Source organism: Melopsittacus undulatus, chromosome 4, assembly GCF_012275295.1.
Source record: "Melopsittacus undulatus isolate bMelUnd1 chromosome 4, bMelUnd1.mat.Z, whole genome shotgun sequence".
Taxonomy (NCBI): Eukaryota; Metazoa; Chordata; class Aves; order Psittaciformes; family Psittaculidae; genus Melopsittacus; species Melopsittacus undulatus.
In genome coordinates this window covers 74,143,426-74,165,722 of record NC_047530.1, presented here as the reverse complement: position 1 = coordinate 74,165,722, position 22,297 = coordinate 74,143,426, and the positions used below count along the sequence as shown (strand labels likewise).

General features: G+C 38.4%; 1 protein-coding gene across 1 annotated transcript in view; it reads left to right on the top strand.

The window, feature by feature from the left end:
- Positions 1–18,961, top strand: part of KIF5C (kinesin family member 5C) — an 80,148-nt gene extending 61,187 nt beyond the window's left edge. Inside the window, exons 15-26 of the mRNA XM_034061968.1 lie at positions 437–583; positions 2,882–3,070; positions 5,462–5,579; positions 6,703–6,779; positions 8,128–8,237; positions 9,048–9,149; positions 9,740–9,800; positions 10,560–10,631; positions 11,397–11,501; positions 13,909–14,125; positions 15,119–15,232; positions 18,805–18,961. Coding sequence (XP_033917859.1) covers positions 437–583; positions 2,882–3,070; positions 5,462–5,579; positions 6,703–6,779; positions 8,128–8,237; positions 9,048–9,149; positions 9,740–9,800; positions 10,560–10,631; positions 11,397–11,501; positions 13,909–14,125; positions 15,119–15,225 — 1,305 coding nt within the window. The 3' untranslated portion in view covers positions 15,226–15,232; positions 18,805–18,961. The remainder of the gene's footprint in view (positions 1–436; positions 584–2,881; positions 3,071–5,461; positions 5,580–6,702; positions 6,780–8,127; positions 8,238–9,047; positions 9,150–9,739; positions 9,801–10,559; positions 10,632–11,396; positions 11,502–13,908; positions 14,126–15,118; positions 15,233–18,804) is intronic.
- Positions 18,962–22,297: the final 3,336 nt, after the last annotated feature.

Genomic DNA, 22,297 nt, shown 5'->3' with positions numbered 1-22,297 from the left:
GAGAAAAATCAAGATTCGCTTACTGGCTTAATACATCCATGTTCCTTAATTCATTACGCATACTGAGTAGCAGGTCTGTTTTCATGGAAAGCTTTGTTATCCACTTCAGTAAAACAGATTACTATGAAATCCATTTGAAAAAAATAGAATTTTATATCCTTCTGTACCTGTTTCTCTGTGATTAACCTTCTTTGACATGTATTATGCAAATAAGATTCTTACCGGATTTACTACATTTAATAGATCTAAAGTAGCCTTATTAGTAAGTGAGTTGTGAAAGTAGATTATGGCAAGGTAGAATTGTACGTGACAGTACATGGAGCTAGTAGGCACATTCAGGAAAGTACAAGACATCATGCTGTTACCTGGTTATCACACAAGAACTGATGCCCAGTGTGCTGGGATGAGGGTAATTTTTGCTCTTAAACCTTTTCAGAGTGCTCTGACAGTGACCCAGAGGGAGTTGGGACAGTTGCAGGAGCTCAGTAACCATCAGAAGAAAAGAGCTACAGAAATCTTGAACTTGCTGCTTAAGGACCTGGGAGAGATTGGAGGTATCATTGGTACTAACGATGTTAAAACAGTAAGTTGTCTATCTTTATTGCTTGCCCCACCCACCTCCTGCAATATAAAAATAGTTGGTGTGGAATACATGTGATGCATGTTCTTCTCCCAGGACACTGCTGTTAAATCTTGGCTAGAACCAGAGTAAAATACTGAAGAGGTCTTTGTCTGGGTCAGGGATGGTCAGTCAGTGTCTCTGCACACAACTGGCACTCATTCTCAGCTCCGTGGTTGGGGTCAGACTAATGCAGCCTATCCGTGTGTTTATGCATTTATTAATACTGTACACAAATAGCCTTAACTCCTTCGTTAGCCAGCATGACACAGTATTTCCAGAATCTGAAGAATCTTTATTGGTGAGATTTGGCTTTTGGCTGGCTATCTTTTTGTTTGAAGCTTGTCCTAAAACTGTTGTGTAGCTGAAGGTGAACAGTTCCCAAAGCCAGAAGTCTGTACTGACCTCTGAATCAAAACAGCTACACAGAAATTATGATTTCTGCAGTCTGGTTCTTACAGCCTTTCAATGCTGGCTGGCTTCATCAAAGAGCCCACACTTCCAAGTGTGTTTCTGAACAGAAGATGCTTTAAAATTACTGATTTCCAGCACTGGTAAATTTGTGCTAGATACCCCATAAATAATGACATGACAGTAAGACCAGCTTAACTTTTGTATATTGACTAATGACCTTTACAGAGGAAAAGTTGCAGAGGATCCTTTTTCTCTGAAGTAAGAAGGTAAGAACAGGATTGAAGGTGGTTGAAGTGACAGAAACCTTGGCATCTGAACATGCTGGGAGATGGAGTAAATTTTGTTCAGTTTCACTTTGAAATTTGCTTTCTGTCTGCCTCCTGGGTTTACAGATATGGTAGAGGAGGTGGCTACTCTGTCACACTTCTCCTGTTGTATATGAGCAAAACACTGAGTCTCACAGAAGATACTTGTATGGTCATTGCTAAATGGCACATCTCTGATGGAAACATTTCATGGCCAAGAAAATGTTCCTGGTGATGTTAATGCCATCTTAGCTCTCCATTTAAAACCATGTGAAAAAGAGCAATTGCTAAAACTGGATGAAGAAATCAATTTTCACCATGTATGTAAATTCTTTTCAATGTACTTCATTTTCCTGCTTTTAGTTCACAGTATTTGAGCAATGAACTTTCCTGAGTATTCAAACCTAAAATAGAGTATGTGTGGCTGGAGTGTTTTGAGTTGACTCTGGGAGTTGTTGATATCCTGTTAAAGCCCCCTTAAATCAACAGATGCCGCAGCCTGCACATACTGCAGAGGACACTATCCCTGTCATCTGATGTGGTTATGTAGATGCCAGGACTGCAAGAACAGACTTTGCTAGATGCTACAGCAACCTCTGGTGGCCATTGTAGTAGGAACGATAAGAGGAGATCTTTGCAACTGGCGGCAGTGGCTGTTGGATACAAATTTTTATAGTAACTAAGATGTCAGCACTTTATAGGACAGCTGTCAGTGTAAATAAGGCCAGATTGAGAAGCTTTTAGAAGAATAATTTCAAATTGTTGGCAATTAGGGTCTTCTTAGAGTGTGTCTAATTTCAGACCAGACTGAGAGTTTTGGAAGCAGTTGCATTTTTTAGGCTCATGGGAGAAGATACAGCACGTGTTACCTTCCCCTTGGCAGTGCTTGGAAAAAGGCAAAAAGCAAATGAAGTTGCCAGCCATATGCTTGCTCAAGGAGAACCTTCACAGCTTGTCAGTGGGTTACATGAATTAAGTAGTTGGAGAAAAACCATTAAGAGAAAGACATGCAAATGAAAAGCACCATATTAAAACCAGGGAAGGAAATTATGTATAAATAGAGTTATATTTAGAGATGGGAGCGATTACTTTTCTCTTGCCAGGTGAGCTTTCCAGACCCATGTCTGTCTTACAGCTCCTTATTGAAAAAGCGCAATCCTTCAAGGGGAAGGTTCTTAAAGGAGTACTTTGAAAATGTTTTTAATCTTTTAGCAGTTTGAAAAAAAGAAGATTTACTGTGCTGGTGACATGATAAAGCTTCTCCAAAATAAGCTCTTGCCATGATGGTGAGCTTGATTGCTTCAGATGTTGAACCACTAAACCAACGAAGCGTGCTGTGAGCATGAGCCTTCTGACTTTTGAGGCTTACCGATGAAGATTGTAAGAAACAGTGGTTTAACATGTTTAAAGGTGACCTGAAGGCTGCTGTGCTTTCACAGAAGCTTCCTAGCTCTAGACAAGAGTTTCACAGCAGGAAGACTGCTTTGGGTTGACTTTCCTCTAAGAATCAGATGTTCAAGACTGCAATCTTCTCTGTGTCTAGTTAGCAGATGTGAACGGGGTGATTGAGGAGGAGTTCACCATGGCACGGCTTTACATCAGCAAGATGAAGTCTGAGGTGAAGTCTCTGGTGAACCGCAGCAAGCAGCTGGAAAGTGCCCAGATAGACTCCAACAGGAAGATGAATGCCAGTGAGAGGGAGCTTGCAGCTTGCCAGCTCCTCATTTCACAAGTATGTTTGCTCCTTCCTTGTCCCTTTGCAGCAAAGTTTGATGACTTTCTCAGCCTTCTTCCTCTAGAAATATATGTGCCAAGAGTGAGAAATGAGTCTTCAAGGAGCAGAGTGATATTTCTCTTGTCTGTTTTGTTGGGATTTCTCTCTTCTCCTATTCCTCCCCCACAATGTTTTTCAGCACATTCTGTGGCAAGATCATGTTCTGCTGTAGATCTCAAAATGTGTTCTATGGCATAATACTGAAAATCGAGCTTGTATGATTTCCTCAGCATGAATTTGTATCTTACACCTTCACTAAAAAACAGCCTGAGAAAGGAAGCAGTGTTTGGTCCACTATCAAAACATTTGGAGAGCCTCCTGTATCTGGTCTATTAGCATGTTACCAAAATAACTAGGTAGCAATACATTCACATGGTAGGAGGGCTTTACAGGGGGTCACAGTTACAAAGAGTGGTGCTTTCTGCAGCCTCCTGCATGCAAAGGGGCTAGCTGTTTTGATATGCTCAGTTGCTTTGAAGTGGACATGTGAAGGGAGAACACAATACAGTTTACTGTATTTCAATTACTGCCAGTTAGTCTGAATAAACCTGGGGCAAGAATAGCTTCTTGTCCTGCAGCAGAATGTCTTTGTTAAGTTCTACCAAATAAAACTGTAGCTGGAAGCATACTTCTTAGTATAAAGGGAGGTTAGAGCCCTAAGGGTGTTGGCCATCCAAAAATGTTTAGTAAAAAATATACTTTTCATCCTGTCTTAAAGTAGACTCTGGGCTGGCATGGCCGCTGAAAGAAGTCATCCTGCCAAAATGTGCTGCTCACTTTCCTTGGGAACTTGCATTAGTAACACAGATTAAGGCTTGACTTGCAAATCAGCTGTTTACATGCTTCTGCTAGCAGGAAAAGAGCAGGAACACAGAGCTGGGAATAAAGGTCCCAGCAGCAGGCAGTGGGACAGCATCTTTCAGCCCTGGTGCTGGCTCAAACTGACCTAGTGAACGGATGAATAGAAGGCAGCCCAGGTACCTCTGTAGGGTTGGTGTCTGTGTCCTTACACTATAGTCACTTGAATCACAGAGAACTTCAGCACTTGTCACAAGGCATGACCTAACTGTTGTCCTCAGTACCTATTTACAGACAGGAGATTGGAGGTTTAGGATTTGAGAGATGATTATTCAAGTACTGCATGCTCACATGGTAAGGGAACCAAGCAGAAATACTCTTAGGCAGGTGATCACCTTGTCTTGGCATTTTGGAGGTTTTACATCTAACTGCATATTGAGGCCTGTCTGTGTTTAAAACTGAGAAGAAGCCAGGTGGTGTTATGTTCAAAATCATTTTAATGGGAAAAATGCACATTATCTATAAAGCCACCAAGGAAAGAAAAGGTTTAAAAGAAAGGAAAAGAAAGGAAATAAAAGCTGCAAGACAGCTCAGGAAGAGTTTAGAGAGATCAAGCTTGGCAAGCCTTAGTCCTGAGGCCTTGCAAACTCAGTCCAAAGCTGGTGGCTTGTTACTGCCAGTGGCAATGCCATATCATAGGATTACGCAGATAAGGTGTTCAGCGGATCAATAAAATGGTGCATCACCACTGTGTGCCATACCAACAGTATTCTGGGGACAGAACATTTGGAGCCAAGCTGGGAGTTGGGTAGATTTCTTTTCAGATTTAGGAATCTATTAGAGGACCTCCTGCCCAAAGCATGGAAATCAGGCATGCACCTTTCCTTTCCTAGAGACCTTGATGCCAGGAGGCTCTGAATGAGCTATTTTAGTTCCTGCTGGGGATTGCTCCTTCTAAGTCAGATCTTCACAGTAGCACCAAACCAGAGGTCTCAACTCCTCTCTGCCAAAGTGAACGGCATCTGCTTAAGTGGCCTTGTTAATAGGATGTAATAATTCACAGATAACTTAAGTTTAGCTCTGAATTAGAAAATTTTAATTCAGTTTTTGGAGTTTTCACTATGTTTTCCACTGTTTCTAGTTCAAAAGGATGTTAGGAAGAAACAAATCATCATAATGTCAATCTGAGCTTCTGCAGGTTGAAGCATCCAGAAGCCACTTCAAAGCCTGGTGTTCAGCTGGTTTTAGTGAACTACTGCTGTGTGTTTAACAGGAAGTCATGAGCTTCCCATGATGTTTCTCATGATGTTTTGGAATTACTACCTGTGCTATTTGGTATATGTCTTTGGCTACTGAGTAGGACCTTTAAAAATGCAGTCTGTATTAGTTCTGTTAGCTCTTTCTCAGATCTTTTGCTGTGTTTTCTCTTAGTCATCAGCTCTGGATATGGAGAGCTTTCTCTTTTTCCTCTCTGACATAGGACAGTACCTTAATTCCTCGGTAACAAACGGTGGTATTGGCATCTCATTGCTATTCCCTTTGTCTTTAAAGCATGAAGCAAAGATCAAGTCCCTTACAGACTACATGCAAAATATGGAGCAGAAGAGAAGGCAACTGGAAGAGTCACAGGACTCTCTCAATGAAGAGCTTGCCAAGTTGCGTGCTCAAGGTACAATATTTGGTCTTGTGGTTATCATTTCTTTTATATCTGAGAAAATTCATTATTGTCTAAGGTGTCATATGTGCAGTAGTTCTACAACATGTTATTGTCTATTTAGTATTTTGTGATGCAGATAAAATTGTGATTCAGAATATCTAACATATTGCACTTCCTTGTAGTAAGTTACACTTCAGATAAAACCAGAATTATCCCCTTCAGGCTAGTCCATTCACAAAATACAGAAAACTTAATTTCTCAAAAGAATCAAAAACTCAGTAAGAAGAGCTTCATCTTTAATGATGTGAGAAATTTAAAAACAAAACCAGAAAACCCAAAACACAACTAAATACTTTAACCAGACAGCACCAATCATTCTTGCTAAGTCTCTATTCTCTAAAATTCTTGGTTATCCATCTAATTTCAGCTGACCCTCTGATAAATGCCCTTCACTGTTCAAAAGCAAGCTGCTTCACTTAGGGTCAAGTAAAAGATCTGTCTTTCCTAGCTCCTGTGAGGATCCAGCTGACTTCTTTCTAAGAACTACTGTTTATTCCCCTTCTGATTTAATGTAGAAAATGTGTATAAAAAGCAGGTCTTGTGGCATTGCTAAGGTCCTGGTTTATGTAAAATTACAGTATGACCCTGTAGCCTTAACATTATTCTGGATTTCTGCACAAGGGATCTTCTCTGACTCCAGGAGCAGCAGGTGGTGATAAGACTTTCTTTTTAACACCTCCTACATTTTTAGAATAGATTTTTTATTCCATGTCCTGATCTTCCTACTGCACTCATAAGAAATGACCTGGCTCTAGAGGCACCATTTCTCAGCAGAAAGTGAAAAGGGCAAGGGGGATTGCAATAAGTAAGCATATAAGGAAGCAAGAGTAGGTTGGAAAGGTTTTGGGTGTACTGAAAAAAAAGTGTCTTGTTAGTAAAGGAGAAGGGGATTTGGGCAGTACGGTCACAGCTTGGGTACTGCAAACCCTGACTGTTTGTGACCCTCCAAAGCTGTCTACCCTGATCCCCCTGATGAAAGAGGAACTCTTTACTTTGTGGGGTTTCTTTAAATGGCTCGACATAGCATGTCCTGGAACTGTGCAGTTAATTCTCAACTGTTTTCGACTTTAAACAGAAAAGATGCATGAAGTCAGTTTCAAGGATAAGGAGAAAGAGCATCTGACCCGGCTTCAGGATGCAGAGGAGATGAAGGTAGTATGGCATGCTGCAATTTTAGAGGGCATTTCTCAGTGAGATCCTTCATTAAGCTGATAATTAGGGTGTAATTTTGTCTTCCTGTGCCTGCTGAATGCTTTTAGAAAACACTTCTAGCTTCTGTCAGAACTGACAGCCTCAGTTAGAAAACTTGACCTTATGTAACTGAGTGACCTTCACAATGTGAAATCAGAGAACTTGCTAGTGTTGAGATTGTTGACCAGATGATGGAAAAAAGTTAAGTCATAGTCTGAACATCCTGGGAGGGGAATGCATTAGTTTTTTAAGCTGAGCCAGTTCCAAAGGCTAGAGCAGTTCAGTGGACTGTGTTTGCTGAACTGGAGATGCCTGGGCTCCTTAGATCACACGAGCAAAGAGCCAAATTATAATAGCCAATATGTTGCATACATAGTTGAGAACAGTTCTGTTATATAGGATTGAAAAATTATATTGATTCACCTCTATGTTACTCTAATTTTTTGCCAGTGGAAGTCTGCTGAAAGTCAATTTGATAAGTGGCAAATCAGGATATATCAGGGTTTGATATAATTCAGGTACTAAAAAAAAAAGAGGCCACTTTCCTAAATAATTTGGCAAGAATTCTAAGTATCTCCTAGAAATAATAATGAAATATAAACCTGTTTTCTGGTAGTTTCTTCTTCCTTTGGAATGCAATGAAATGTTAATCAGTAATATGTGAGTTGTGTTTCTAATGGAGTTCCAAACTGAAAGAAAAATAAAGTTTTGCAAGGATAGTGATAAAAGTTTGTCAGTTGCCTGTAGAACTTTCACCTCAATTATAAGAAGTTAAAGTTAGTAAGAGTTGTACAGTTATTCCTTACAGTTGGAGAAAAAAAATGCAAATCTTTTATTGGCAATCTAAAGAGACGCATTGAGTTTTTCTTACTACTTGAGATATATTTATTCATAGAATTTGAATTACAGGGCTGTGGATAAACAACTATCGAATGAGAGGGGAATGAGTTTTACTTCTAACACAGGTATAGCTGTACATATATTTACTTGCTGAATAAACACATGAAATAGAGGAGTGGTAAAAACTGTCATTCTTGGCACTTGATATAAGACCCTGACATGCACAGGTTAGGTTTTTTCAAGAAGATGAGTAGAAATTGGTGTAGATCTGTTGCTAAAAACTGTCTGAATTAAATGCTTGGATGAGGAGATGTACAGTTTTAAGACGTATCAGGCAGATTCCTGAATTAATCTCATTTGATAAACCTCACTCAAATCCAGAAAGACAGATTGATTCAGCTGACATGGAAGCTTAGCTGTGATACTTGATTTCTGTTTCATGTATGTCTCTGTGTTTTGTACTCTGCAGAAGGCACTGGAGCAGCAGATGGAGAGTCACAGGGAAGCCCACCAGAAGCAGCTGTCCAGGCTGAGGGATGAAATTGAAGAGAAGCAGAAAATAATTGATGAAATCAGAGAGTATGTTCACTTGCTCTATTGCTTTTTCTTTTCATGTCCTGTTCTGTGATACTGTAGGGATGTTTTGGGGTTGGGTTTTTTATTAGTTTTAACTGTTGTCTATATATTTCAGTATTTTACACAAAGTAGTGTTTTCATTCATTCAACGGACAACTCTCGAATTATTTTGCATTATTTTAATAACTATAGTACCTGTTTTTTTATTATGGAGCATTAACAAGTCTATAAAATTATGGAGAGAAAAAATAGAAAAATGTAAGTAAGAGAAGCTTTGAAGAGAACAGGTTTTAAAATATAAAGGTTTTGAGGGGATCTTACAAGAACGAGTCCTGCCACAGGCTTTGAGAGTCTGGGTGACTTAAATGTATATCATTTTCACACTCTTAAGTATTTCTTCCTCACACAGCAATGTAACTCTGTTATTCAGATATTCCAGCACTTGAAAAATTGTGTTCTTTGCTCCTGTACTCTTTTTTTTTTATCAGTGTTCATAAAATCTAGGCAGTCTTAATGCATAGTGTTCCTTCTTTCATCATATTTATTATGTGGCCAAAGACTAATAATAAGAAAATTAGAAACATGAGGAAACAGGACAGAAAAATAGCAAGAACAGTTTACATCCTTTATGATAAAGGAAGAAAGACACTGAATTTAGTTCTCCAATATTTTTAAATATTGTTCTTCAGATTCTTTATGCCTAATTTCTTTCCATTTTTTTTCCTTCTTCTTTCTAAACCCATTTTTAAATGTAGATTTACCATGCTTGTTTATGATGGTCAGGACTGAGCTGTACTGACTTTTTCTTTCTAGTATGAATCAGAAGCTTCAATTGGAACAAGAGAAACTGAGTGCTGATTATGATAAATTAAAAACTGAGGACCAGGAAAGGGAAATGAAACTGGAAAAGCTCATGTAAGTCAACAGTTTTCTCATCTGGTGTCCTTGAATATTGTAGCTCCTAATGTGTTTACGGGAGATGTGCTGGAAAGAGGCATATGTGTTGAAATATTCACACTGAAATGATCATTTCAGTAACAAAGCCAACATGCAGTGCTAATAAATGGTTACCAACTACTCCATGTTTTTTTCTCATAGGCTTTTCAATAGTGGGTTTGATACTTGCCAAAAAAATGTTTTTAGAGATCTTATTTTGTGAAGTATCTTATCAATCCCTCATTCCTTAATGCACAGCAAAAACAGATAAGAAAAAAGTTGTGAAGTGAGTTTTTGGAATTTTTTTTGGATGCTCGAGTAAAAGCCTTTTCTGGAAATGAGAGAGAAAAATTTCATGCATGGACACAAAAAATGAAGATGGTGGCTCAGCCATTCTGTGTGAGAAAGCTGCATATTTGGGACAGTCAGAAGCATAATTACAGATGCAAATGGATGTACAGTTTGCTTACATCTGCAGATGTTCTACTCAAACTGAGTGTTGATTGATTCTTTTCTGTTTATACAACTTCAACATTTTTTATTTGTATTCAATGGTGTGATCTTTCTAGACTGCTTAATGATAAAAGGGAACAAGCAAGAGAAGATCTTAAGGGGCTGGAGGAAACAGTGGTATGTCTTAATTACAATTTATTGAGCTTTTTGCTCTCTAAGTTGTCATCATTGGTGTGTTAAGGGAGGTGATTCTGTCCCTCTACTGTGATCTGGTGAGACCCCACCTGAAGTCTTCAGTGCAGGAAAGATACAGACATGTTGAAGAGGGTCCAGAGGAGGGCCACAAAAATGATCAGAGGGATGGAGCACCTGTCCTGTGAGGGAAGGCTGAGCAAGCTGAGAGAGTTGGGGTTGTTCATTTATTTAAATTCTAGTCTGTGAGTGGATAAGCATAAAATGGGAAAGTTAAGGTTGCTCTTACCAACTTTGGAAAGACAATTCCCTTCAGTATGGCTTTGGTGCAATATGGGGTTGGGGTCTGTGAACTGCCTGTCCACATAGTTTCCTTCCCTGCACATGGATTAGTGCTTCCCTCCTGCTGGGTGTAGGGGCAGGGTTTACACTTCTTGTGTTACACCCCCAAACTGGAGTAAGGTGATTATGTTGCTGAGCCTGAACCCTGGAAAGCCTGTTTTTTTGCCATAAACTTAAAAAGCACTTAAACATCTTAAGTGCACTTAAACATCCTAAGTGCCTGTGAGTAAGCATTCAGAGCAGGCTAATGCATTTGCTAGATAATGAATCCAGAGCTCTTTTACTTATTTTTGACTCAAATCTGAGGAGAATTTTTGCACCAGACTATCTACTAGCTACTATAACTACATCTTAAAAAGGTTTATGCCTTTTTTTTTTTGGTTACTGTTATTTTGGTTCCAGGCAAGAGAACTTCAGACTCTTCACAACCTTCGCAAACTGTTCGTCCAAGATCTTACCACGCGCGTCAAAAAAGTAAGACTATACATACTCTTTTAAACCAAAGTCTTATCTTTTTTTGTAATATTCTTGTGATGTGCTGGAAGCTTTCAGTGCATGTTGTTACTAAAAAGGATATTGTCTTTTTCAATAATAAGATTAAAAATGTTGTGATGTTTATTAGCTTTTATTTGGTCCTAATTTGTTAAGGAGAAGTCCTGGTGGTTAAACAAAATGAACCAATCCAATTCAGCTCAGTTACAAAGTTCTCAAAGCTGATATTAATGGGAACCAGAAATTACTCAATTCAACTAATGCTATCCTGAATGCTGTGGTTCTTTCTTTCTGTAGGCTTGTGATTAGTCAGCCTTTTCCTGGCAAAATTATTATTTAGCAGAAATTAATGTATTTTTAACTTTTGAAGAAGCCTGTAGCTGCATAAATAGACAAAGGCTTCACAATGCTTTTCAGTCCTTTAGAGTAGCTTTGGGGAAGAGTTTTTATTCCTTTTTTTTAAGGTTGAAAACCCATATTACATAAAAACATCTTCCAGGAAAAGGAAAAAAAAAAAAGGAAAATGGGGTTTCTCCACTAAAATCTATGATTTTCCTATTCAGGATCCCCCAGTAATTTTTCAGTAAGAAGAGTGTATTTTTTGTGTAGTGGGGAATGTGGCTCTTAAATATCAAATGAGCAGGTAAAATAAATTCTCTTTAATTTGGGGATCTGGAAGGCTTTTCTGCCTTTGGAAACTTAAAGTCACAAAAGGCTTGAGCTGCCTCTTGGTTTCTTCCTGTGCAGAGTGTTGAACTCGATAGCGATGACGGAGGTGGAAGTGCTGCACAGAAGCAGAAAATTTCCTTTCTTGAGAACAACCTGGAACAGCTTACAAAGGTTCACAAACAGGTAGAGGCTCTGCATCCTTCCTTCCCTCTCTCCTTCCCTTCCCTCCCACCATCCTTCCATCCCCCCAAAAATATCCTTTTTTCTGTTTAAAGGGGTAGGTTTTGAAGGTGCATGTTACTGTTTGAGGAAATGGTACCTACAGTTCTCAACTAAAATTCTTGGCATTAGAAGCTGGTGTGAGTGTGCTCTTCCCACTACTTATACTTCTTATGAATGTGTTAAATAAACACTTATTTTTTTCTGTGAAAATAGACTCTAGCAGTTTTGGCAAGACTGATTGTCACCGTATTGGTGTAATGCATAAACAACAGACTAATGTGCTTGTTATTACCTTGTGTGCTGGTTTCTAGATGAATTGTGTATCTGCAGTTTTGACTTCTGGTCTAAAGCTGCTTAGAGGCACTCTTGGAGGTGACTTGAGGGGAGTCAACCAGCAAAATATGAGAGCAAAGAAACAGAGGTTTTCTGTGCAGCTTAACGGCTAGTGCCTCCCCAGAATGCTGAGGTTGGTGGTTTCTGGGCAAGTCTATTTCTGTCTCCTCCTTATTCCACGTGTTGTTCGCATTTCCTTTGAATACAGCTGTTCAGAGAGATGAGGGCAATGGAGAGCCCTTCAACCTACATACCTGCCGTTGCAAATGTGTGTTGGAGGGAATGTGTAGTAGGCAAGTGTTTTGGGTATACACCAAGGAAAGAACCTTCCCTCTGCTTACCAGCAGTGTGCATAGGGTGTGTGTATATGTGTGTGTACATACATATATACGTATATCTTCGTAGCACCTTGTTAGATACAACTGAATTATTTCATCCAATAAGTATGCTTCCGCCTTCCTCTTAGGTGGTAGTATTTTTGAAGTGTGTCCCCCACTCTTCAGGTGCAGAGCACCAAATAGTAAAGATTATTTTTATTTCCTTTTTTAATAGTGACAAAACATTCTCCAGAGCAGTTTTCTCAAACTGTTATTAGTGACACATAGTGCTCTCCATGATTTGCTTTATTTATTCCTGTGGAAGTGCTAAGAAAGCAAGCAGTGCAGGACCATGACAAGTGTCCACTAAGGTTCAGTATTTTGAAATTCCCAGGGAACAGATGGTTTGAAGACCTAGTTTCTAAATGTGGAAATTGGGACATCTTAGGAGAGTTTTTCCTTTTACTGTTCTGCTTTTCTTGCACTCAGTTCACACATCTGCTGGGTTTTCGGATACGGATTTTTATAGTTCTCATTAGCGTATATTTACTCAAAACTAACTGGGAGTCCACATCCTGTAATAAATGTAGAGGGAAAAGTGACATTGGACTTGACCTGAATGTGATATCATCTTGCTGTTATTTTGTATTGTAACCATTCTGTAGAGCAAGGGTTCAACACTTGCAGAAAAAACACATTGTGACAATTTATTATTTATTTTTTAGCATAGCTTGTGTTGTCCTTCTGGCACTAAGCCCGGACTAGCAGGTGTAAACCATTTTGATTTGTCAAACAATGTGTTAGTAAGTGCTGTTGCTTTACGGTATTATTAGTGTGGCAGTTAAACCACGTTCTTCCCTTCACTCCAGACAAGTGAGAATCACTCCTTTGGAACAGTTTTCTGTTGACTTCTGATAGTGGTATGATCTGTTCAGTAGAAAATGTATTAGATTTTCTAACTGTTTGCTTAAGGGGTTATTTATAAAAAAAAAATCAATTCTCTCTCTTGGCTGTTGCATGTAAAGTAAGATCTTACTCTCATAATTGATAGACATTGCTCAGGTTCATATTTAATTGAGGAAGTCCATTAATTCAAAGTTGCATATAATCACATTTATAGCTCTAGGCCTTAAGGTCATTTCTTCACAATGTTTGAGGCATCAAAGATTCCAATTTTCTCATATACTAGAATAGGGAACGAGTAGTTAAGAATGCCATAACCACTAGAGACGATGAATTTTTCATGGTACCCAGTGTTGTCTGTCAGACCTATGTAAGAGTTACTGTTTTGAAATAATGAGGTGGTCAAGTATTTGTGAAATGCTGGACATTTCCATGTTCTGAAGAAACACAGACTTTCTGCCGCAGTTGCTCTTAAAGTGTAGGAAAGCAGGTGTGGTAGTAGAGTGCTCTGCAGTAGCAGAGTTTATCCTGGAGCCCTCACCCTCTGAGATCAGATCTGTGAAATTCTGTTGAATGGAATAAACTCATTCGTTTTTTTATCTTTCTGGAAAATTTATTATCATACCTCAGCTAGACAAATGAACTGCATGATTAAAAATAAACCTTGCTTTGACATAAGCTCTTTACAGTTGTTTCTGGAAGACACCTGTTTCATTCGCAGTGTACAAGGTGTGAAGAGGAATCTGTGTGTTTTCTGTCTCTCCTTGTAAAGCCACCTTTCCCATAGGATAGTTTTGAAACTTCTCTCCTTGCAGTTGGTACGTGATAATGCAGATCTTCGTTGTGAGCTTCCGAAGCTGGAAAAACGACTTAGAGCTACGGCAGAGAGAGTTAAGGCCCTGGAGAGTGCACTGAAGGAAGCCAAGGAGAATGCCATGCGAGACCGCAAGCGGTACCAGCAGGAGGTAGATCGCATTAAGGAAGCTGTGAGAGCCAAAAACATGGCAAGGAGAGCACACTCTGCTCAAATTGGTAAGGACATCGAGCTAAAGAGTTAGTGGTTGCTCACATACTTCATGGTTGATCTGTTTGGTTATGTTTAAATAGAAAGAGCTTTGAAAGCAGCAGTCCAGGGCACACCGCAGGGTCTGCTTCTCCTCTGTTGCACAGGAATCATCAAATACTTCACTTTTTAATAGAATCTGCCCCACCTAAGGTTTAAAGCACCTCTGCTATTTAACTCAGTAAATAAATGGCATAATGGGTCTTATGTGCCCTTCTAGTGACCTGAAAATTTGTCTCTTTAAATTAGTCTCTCACTTTCTTCTTCCTCCCCCACATACTCTCCTTCTGCTTTCATTCTTTCCTTGCCTTTTGGGACCTTATCCCTTTCTCTCTTTTCCCTGGTTACTCCTCCTTGTGATTTAATTTAGTTCTTGAAGAGTCAGATAGTTTCCTATATAATACAGATACTCGATACATCTTTGTGGTGCAATCTGAGTGCATTCATACAATCAAATGGTACTTAAGATGGGGCAGTTTTTTAAGTGATATTTTAGAATTGCTGAAGTAGAAGGATAATGTTTTGGATAGTTTAAGACTACTGTCTTAAAACCTGAAAGAGAATTAGGCAGCACACAGTATTTCCTGCTGTATGCTGGAAACCCTTTGACAGCTTTTTCTCAGCATCTTCTGGAACGATATAAATAGTCAAATTGAACATAGAAGTACCTCACTGACCACCAAGTGGGTCATGGCTTCCCTCTGCTGTATAGACAGTCCATAATCTTTGCAAAGACAAGAGCATGCATGGGAAGGCTATATGGCCCTGTCACAAGCAGAAAATTTATGTATTTCTTATTGGCCAAGGTAAGGGAATGCTGTGTTCCACAGAGTTAAATTACAGACTACTCTGCCAAGCACAGCTCCTTGTTTGGACACAATGGGATTTGTATGAGAGGAGAGGTAGAAACCCTTGTATTACAGCTAAATGTCTTGTTTGGTTTCCTACTTCTTACTCTGCAGCCAAGCCCATCCGTCCTGGTCATTACCCGGCATCTTCTCCAACGGCTGTCCATGCCATCCGCGGGGGAGGAATGTCAAACTCCACCTACTATCACAACACCAAATAGACAAGAAGTAAGACCACAGCAACTTACTCATCTGTTCTTTCCCTGATCACCTAGTTTTCTTATATTTCAGTCTTGCTTTTAGAAGACCCACAATATTTTTTTCTAGTTGTAGTAGGAGTTGTTTGCTGATAGTTTAACTGTGAAAATTGGTAATCTTCGTAAGGAGTGCCTTGTTAGAATATTTTACATGCTGCTGATGAGAGTTTTTATTTTAATGACTTATCACTTAAAACGTTTCTTACAAAATGCTCTGGTAATCTGTACTGAAATTCACACATAGAGGCATGAAACTCATGTAGTAAAAGCAGAGTTCCGGAGGTTCCTTTTGCCAATATAATTTTCTGCTTTCTGCAACATGAATATGTTTCTGTGCTGTGATATTCCAGCCTGGGATGGGGGTAGAGCTGCCATGAGTGGCAACCTCACAGAGCTCTCCGAATTTAAGTGTCACAATTTGGCAGACTTAACTTTCATTTCTTTTGCTTTGCACTCTTACTCAGCTCTCTTCAGGAAAAAAATATATATATATATATATATTTTACTTTAATTGCAAGGGCTTGAGGGTTTCTCCTAAGCAAAAAGTCTCATCCTGGAAAGATAAGCAGCACATTCCCGTGAGACTGCTTCATGTACCCTCCCCATTCCATTTACTTCTTTAAATGCTGCTTACTTGTGAGGTGTTTTACATCTGCTGTTATTTTAGATGATAATTTTATGTTATAGACCTACTGAGAGTTGGATGGTAATGAGTGGCTGTGAAAAGCAGCCAGTGGAGTGCTAAATTGTCCCAAGTTTGGGGTTTTTTTTCCTCCTGTTTTATGTTTTATGACTCTCTTCTGATAGTATGTGGTTTCCTTTAGGCACTTAGCATTCCTGAGGGTTTTTTTCCTTTTTCTTTTTCTTTTTTTTTTTTGAGAATGTTTCATGTCATCCATGCATGCAAACCATCCATCACATCACACTCAAGCTGTTATTGTGTTGTGCAGATTGTTTCTGTTCATTGTGTTTTCCATGAGCCCTGTAGCTGCAAGCAACATATTTTCACTGTGGATGAATTGGGACAAGTCTTTGCTGAGTGTTTTTGTGCATTAGTTCATTCTGAACTGAAATTGGCTTTTCCATCTCACAAGTGACATAGCCTCTGCCTGTCTGCTTCACTGCATTCCCACCTCTGTGAAAGAGCAAAGAGAAAAGAGTGTTTTATAGATGCATGTAAAATATTTCCAAACATGTAACAGCTGCTCTGTGGGGAAAAAACCTGCTGCCTGCCTAAACTGGATGGGCCTTTAATACACCATCTACTGTGAAATTAAATGTCAGACTCAAACAGGCCCCACATTAGGTATAGGTATATGTCAAGTGAACAAGTGTAGATTAATAAAAGGTATTTTAACAAATAGATATAAAAGGTATTTTGACAAATAGATACACTTAAAACTAGATAAGTGTATAACAAGATGGGACTTTGGAAGTCAATAATAAGTAATCAGAAAGCACAGAATATTTCTCAAATGTTTTAGATGCTGAGGTTTAGATTTGAGGGCAGTAAAGGATGAGCAGATTCAGGCCATGCTTGGAACATGTTACAGAGAAGTTCATGGGCAGTCGGAGTAGCAGAAAAATAAGATGGAAGATCTTAGAAGACTGGGTAAACTTACAGATTTCTGGGTTCTGAAAAAGATTAGAAAAGAGAATCTGAAAACTAAATGGAATCACTGCAGGTTGAAATGAAGCCATTTAAAAAGAGTGTATGTGTGGTTTTTCCTCTTAATTGACAGTAATGATTCCCTATGGATTTTATAGGTCTAGTTTCCTTATTGCTCAAGATTCAGTCTAATGCCCGGCTTTATTATTATTACATATTATATGTAAGGCAATAATTTGAAATATTATGGGAGTTGGACTCAATGACCCTTACAGGTCCTTCCAAGTCAAGACATTCTATGATTCTATTCTGTGATTACTACTCCTGAAAACCATGGTTTAGACTTCATAATTGGTTTTGAAACTCTGTCAAGTTCTAGATTTTTAATTTTTTTTTTTTACCTAGAAAGATCTCTTGAAGATGTAGCAAATTAAGGCTGGGCAGTGACTAAAGAAGGATACTCCTCATCAGTTTTGGTCCTTCAGTTAAGAAGATTATTGGCAAATTGCAAGTATTTGGCCGCCAAATGTTTTTCGGAATATCAGAGTACTCTGAAACCTGAGCTCATTGGATGAAAGCCCAGGGGACTGAGTGTTAGTAAAGGCACTACTTGTGCAGGGAAAATTTTACATAGATTATTTCCATAATACCACTGAGCCATATCTGTGTTCTGTAGAACTACATCGTGCTTTTGAATGGTGCAGTCTTACACAGCTAGAATTAGATCACAACTTACTTTTATATTCCTTTAACAACAGTGAAATAAAGGTGGAGTTTCTATAGAAATATTTGCTGTCAAGTAACATCTCTGTTTCTGGAATGAGAACTTTATGCCAGGATGAGATGAAATTTATCTTACATGCATTCAATATTCACAGTACAGCTAACACAGATAATAGACACTGCTGTTAGACTGGGCAGTGATTATGATTTATTAACTCATATCTGATAAAATTTCTTCTGCAGAGGTAGGCAAGTCTGTGAGACTAATCAGGACAAAATTCAGGCTTCACCCAGTTTGGGCCATGTTGCCCAGCTGCAGTGTGCTTGATATAAGGAGATAATTTCTACCCCAGAAAGCATAGCATTTGGGGAATAACAGCAGCAGATGGAAGAGAAATGTGGGTGTTAATAAATTGTAGTTCTGAATTGCAAATTGCTGGTAGCTGGCTTAAACAGGAGACTTAAGCCAAGGAGTGTCTGCAGATCTTTACAAGATAATTCCTTACCCTATCTACATTGAAGAGGTTATTGAAAATGTCCATATATGTTATATAGAATTATACAGTGTATTTTTATGATATATTATTGGTATAATATAAAATATTTTAATATATTTCTGTAAACATATACTTTTATGTATATGTGTGTGTGTACACAAGGAAAGCACCTCTTGGTCGGGAGTCACATAGAACAATGTTTTGGATTTGTATTTTTTCATCCCTTCATTTTATCATAAGTTTTCAAATTCAACTGCAGTTACTTTCTTTACTTGTTTTATAAGATAAGCACACATCTGCTTTTCAGGTGGCAACCAGTGGAGAGAAAAACCCCATTAAAAGAACAGAGAGAAAAGAGCAAAAAAAAGTTAGACCTTTACATAGTGTTTATGCAGGACATAACACTGTGCTACAGGAGACAAAGAATTAATTTCATCAAGAGAATTATGACTGTGCCAACTTGTGGGTTGGAAACTTTAAAGCCAGATCTGACAAAATACCTCTCCAAGACTTAGTAACCAAGACCCTAATTTCATAAATTGTTGAAACTGTGCTTCACGTGACTCTTGTTTCATCACTCTTATGGTGGTTCTTTGGTTGCTGTGCATCACGTTTCTGTGAAGCATAGGTATAGGTGAGTTGCCATGTTGCGTATCTGCTTTCTAGTCTCAAAATCCACTAATTATCATTACCTTTCTTTCTCTCTTTCAACAGGTGAATTCCACTTAGCATGTTAAGGACTGTCATTAAGTCACTAGTTTCTTTTTCTCCCCTCTTCAACCCAATCCATATCTGTTCATCCTGCACTTCCTACAACCATCTGCACTGCACTGGTCCCAGGTATTTTGAGCTTCATAGGATCTACACATGTACAGAAGTGTCCAGCTCAACTCTTCTACAGATACTTGTACAATGTATTTAACATAACCATCTAAGTAATGATAGGAAGTCTGCCACTCAGAATCTCTCACTGACTGCGTTTGACCCCTTGGCGCTTGTTAGGTTGGGGCTTCTACACTCAAATAGATGCTTTTTCAAAGTCTTCTGTTGCATCAGTAAATCCTGACTTTTGGCATCAAAGAATTAACTATTCAAAGACGAAGTGCCATCAAAGGCAGGTGATTGTGCTGTCATGACTAATTTACTGTATAATATACATATTATTTTATATTTTTAGGGGATGAAAATGTGCTGCTATATGATTTAATTTTACCGCTTACATTTTCAGAAGTAAATTTCCCCAAAGAACCATTTGTAATATCCTGATAAAATCTTTGGACTGTATAAAATAACCCTTATTGCAGTACCTGGTAAAGATCGAATGGGATGCAGAGAAATCTGTTAGTATAGATCTAGGTTTTGAAGTTTGGTAGTTACATGAGTATATCTGTGTGACCTATCTTGTAATTAAGATCAGATCTGCTTGTAGTTCTCCCTACAGTGGTGGGGTTTCCTGGAGTGTAATGGCTAGCCATGTGTTTGTAAGCATTGTTCTCTATGAAATTTTGAAGGCTTTCAGAATGCTGTGGAAATCTTGTCTTGGAAAAGTAGACAAGCATCCCTCCACCCCCCTTTCCCCTTCCCACATGCCTTCAGCAAGCCCTGATCTGTTCACACCAGAATTCAGATACTGGTGAGTGAACAGTCCCCCGCCAGAACAGATGCTACCTGAAAGAAACAAAAAAATATAATGTCCCACAAGCCCCAGATCCTACCTTAAAAAAAATTAGAGAGAGATTGCAGAAGGAGGTGAGAGTTTTATGCTTGAGCTGTCCTTTGCAAACCAAATTGTGGAATATTTTTGTTAGGAAGTGAAGAGCAGACTGCAAGAGGAAAAGAATGTCCTTCTGAGTTACCATATGCAAGTTGCCCTACTGATGGTACTCTCATTCTCACAGAGATGAGGATGAGACTGCTTGCCTTTCGTGGATCTCTTTCATGCCAGTAAAGATTCTCCATCTTCTCAGCAAGGGGGCACTGGAATCGTTCTGGGAAGGTTCCACTGGCAGGCAGAAGCTCCTTCTCCTCCTCCCTGCCTACCACTTCTGTGCCACAAACACCTGTCCTGGTTCAGATGTGGGTAGTATGCATCACTACGTCCTAACAAAGCGTGGAGTCTAGGAAGGTCATGGCCGAGCATAGCCCTCTAGTCTTTATTTGCAGAGGTTTGCTCTTATTTATTTTTTTTTTAATTTCCGAATGTGTTTGTTAGTAGACATAGAAGTTAGTTAATGTAGAGCCTTTTGAAAGATTGTGAATTGACTTTAGGTATTTTTTTTTCTACTGAATTTATTTAGGTTGTTGGAAAGTAAGTTAGACTTAATTGAACTTTTTTTTTAATGTTGCACTATTTTGAGGAGCATTTTGCTAAAAATATTTAATGAAGCTGCAAACTTGCATGTATTTAATTTATTTTGTATTTTCCAAAGTTTTATATTTTCTTTCTTTATGTGCATGTGCACTGCCAGAAAATGAACTGTGAACTTGCCGTATGCAATCTTCAATAAAATCACTAATTCAGAACTACTCTGTGCTAACTTATCAGCTATTCAGAGCTGAAATTTCTACTATAAACTAGCAATCCTCTTGTTTTGCTTCTAAAACGGTTGTCTGGGAGAAGATATCAAACTGAATTGCTGTCAAAGATTTTGTACTGTAGTAAAACTTTTGTTCTATCTTGAATTCAAAGTTCAATATGGAAGTGCATTGTAGGTGCAGCATTAGCTTAAAAAAATGTATTAAACTCCTGCTACCATCACTGTTAGTTATGTACGGCAGTTTAGACAGCTTTCTTCAGCTTGAGTAATAAGTTAGCTTTGACATCTCTTCATTGTGCTAGTGCTGATCAGCCAGTCAGTTCATCTAGCTAAAATAATGTAAGTTTCTCCAAGTTAACTTTTACATCAAGACTGTAGGAGGACTTTCTATAACTGAAATGCTAAGAAGATGCCTTAGGCTAAAGTTCTCAAAATGACATACAAAAGATATTTACTTGATTGGAAATGATTAGTTGTCAATTGAACTTCCTCTGCTTATGTATAGGTTCTTGGTTTGTAAGCCTATTTTAATTAGGCAACTTAAGTTTGTATTGTGTATTGTAAATTCAACTTTTGTACCATTTTTAAGTCTTACACATTTTATATAGAGAAATGAAAACCACATCTCTGCAGAGATCAAAACCTGTGTCTTGCTATTTCCACTACTTGATGCTCTCTGAATTTCTTTGCTATTTGAATGTTGTGTTATATTTTCTAGGCTGATTTTAAAGTTGTATTTGTATAGTGCAAATCAAATTTCACATCTAATATGTCATGCATGGGATAAATTTTGGTGGAAATACCGTACATGAATGGAAAACATAATTCAGATGGAACTAAAGTGCATATTGTTCTTTTTGCTAGCAATTAAATGTATTTCCTGCTCACTTGAGCTTCTCTTAATTATATGTTAAAATATCTTGTGTTTATGTTCAGATATCTTGTATTTGTCCTTGAGTTCACATTTCATTAACTTGCTTTCTCTAAAACAAGGAAAGTTTTAAACCTGGAAAGATCTTGGCTGATGCATTTTTTTAAGTTTGGACTTAATTCAGCAAGGGTGAGAGCGGATTATCCTGAATATATTGCAAATTAAAAAATAAGTCACAGTAAAATTATACAATAGTTTTTGCTTACAGAACCTCAAGAGTAACTTTTATATTTCATTTTATAAAGCCTAATGGACAAATATACACATTTGGCTGAAATATTTATAAGTAAGACTTAGAAATACACAAAATAAAATATTGTAAGCTGAACATTGTCTTATTTGAATAAATGGTGATGAAGGTCCAAAAGGAAAGAAAAGGCCTGATCAGATTTCCATTACTGGAGGAGAAAGACCTTGTGTAAACAAGAATGAAGTACATGTCAATTGGAAATGGAAGGGGGGAAAAAAATCAAAATTGGCAGGATAATCTTAATCTACCCTTGCGCTGATTTCCATCTTCACTGTGCCTGAACTGTAAAGTGCACTGGACAACACCCGCTGTGCAGGATGGGACACTGATCCACCCATTCCTCTCTCGCTCTCACAGTATTGTCCATTGAAACACTTTTTGTTGTGGGAGAAACACGGGGGTTGAGGCATTCTGTAAATTATACCTGTCTAGTTTGTAAAGTGTGTAATGTGTACTGCAGATGTGTATTCTCTGGGCTCTATGTATCTT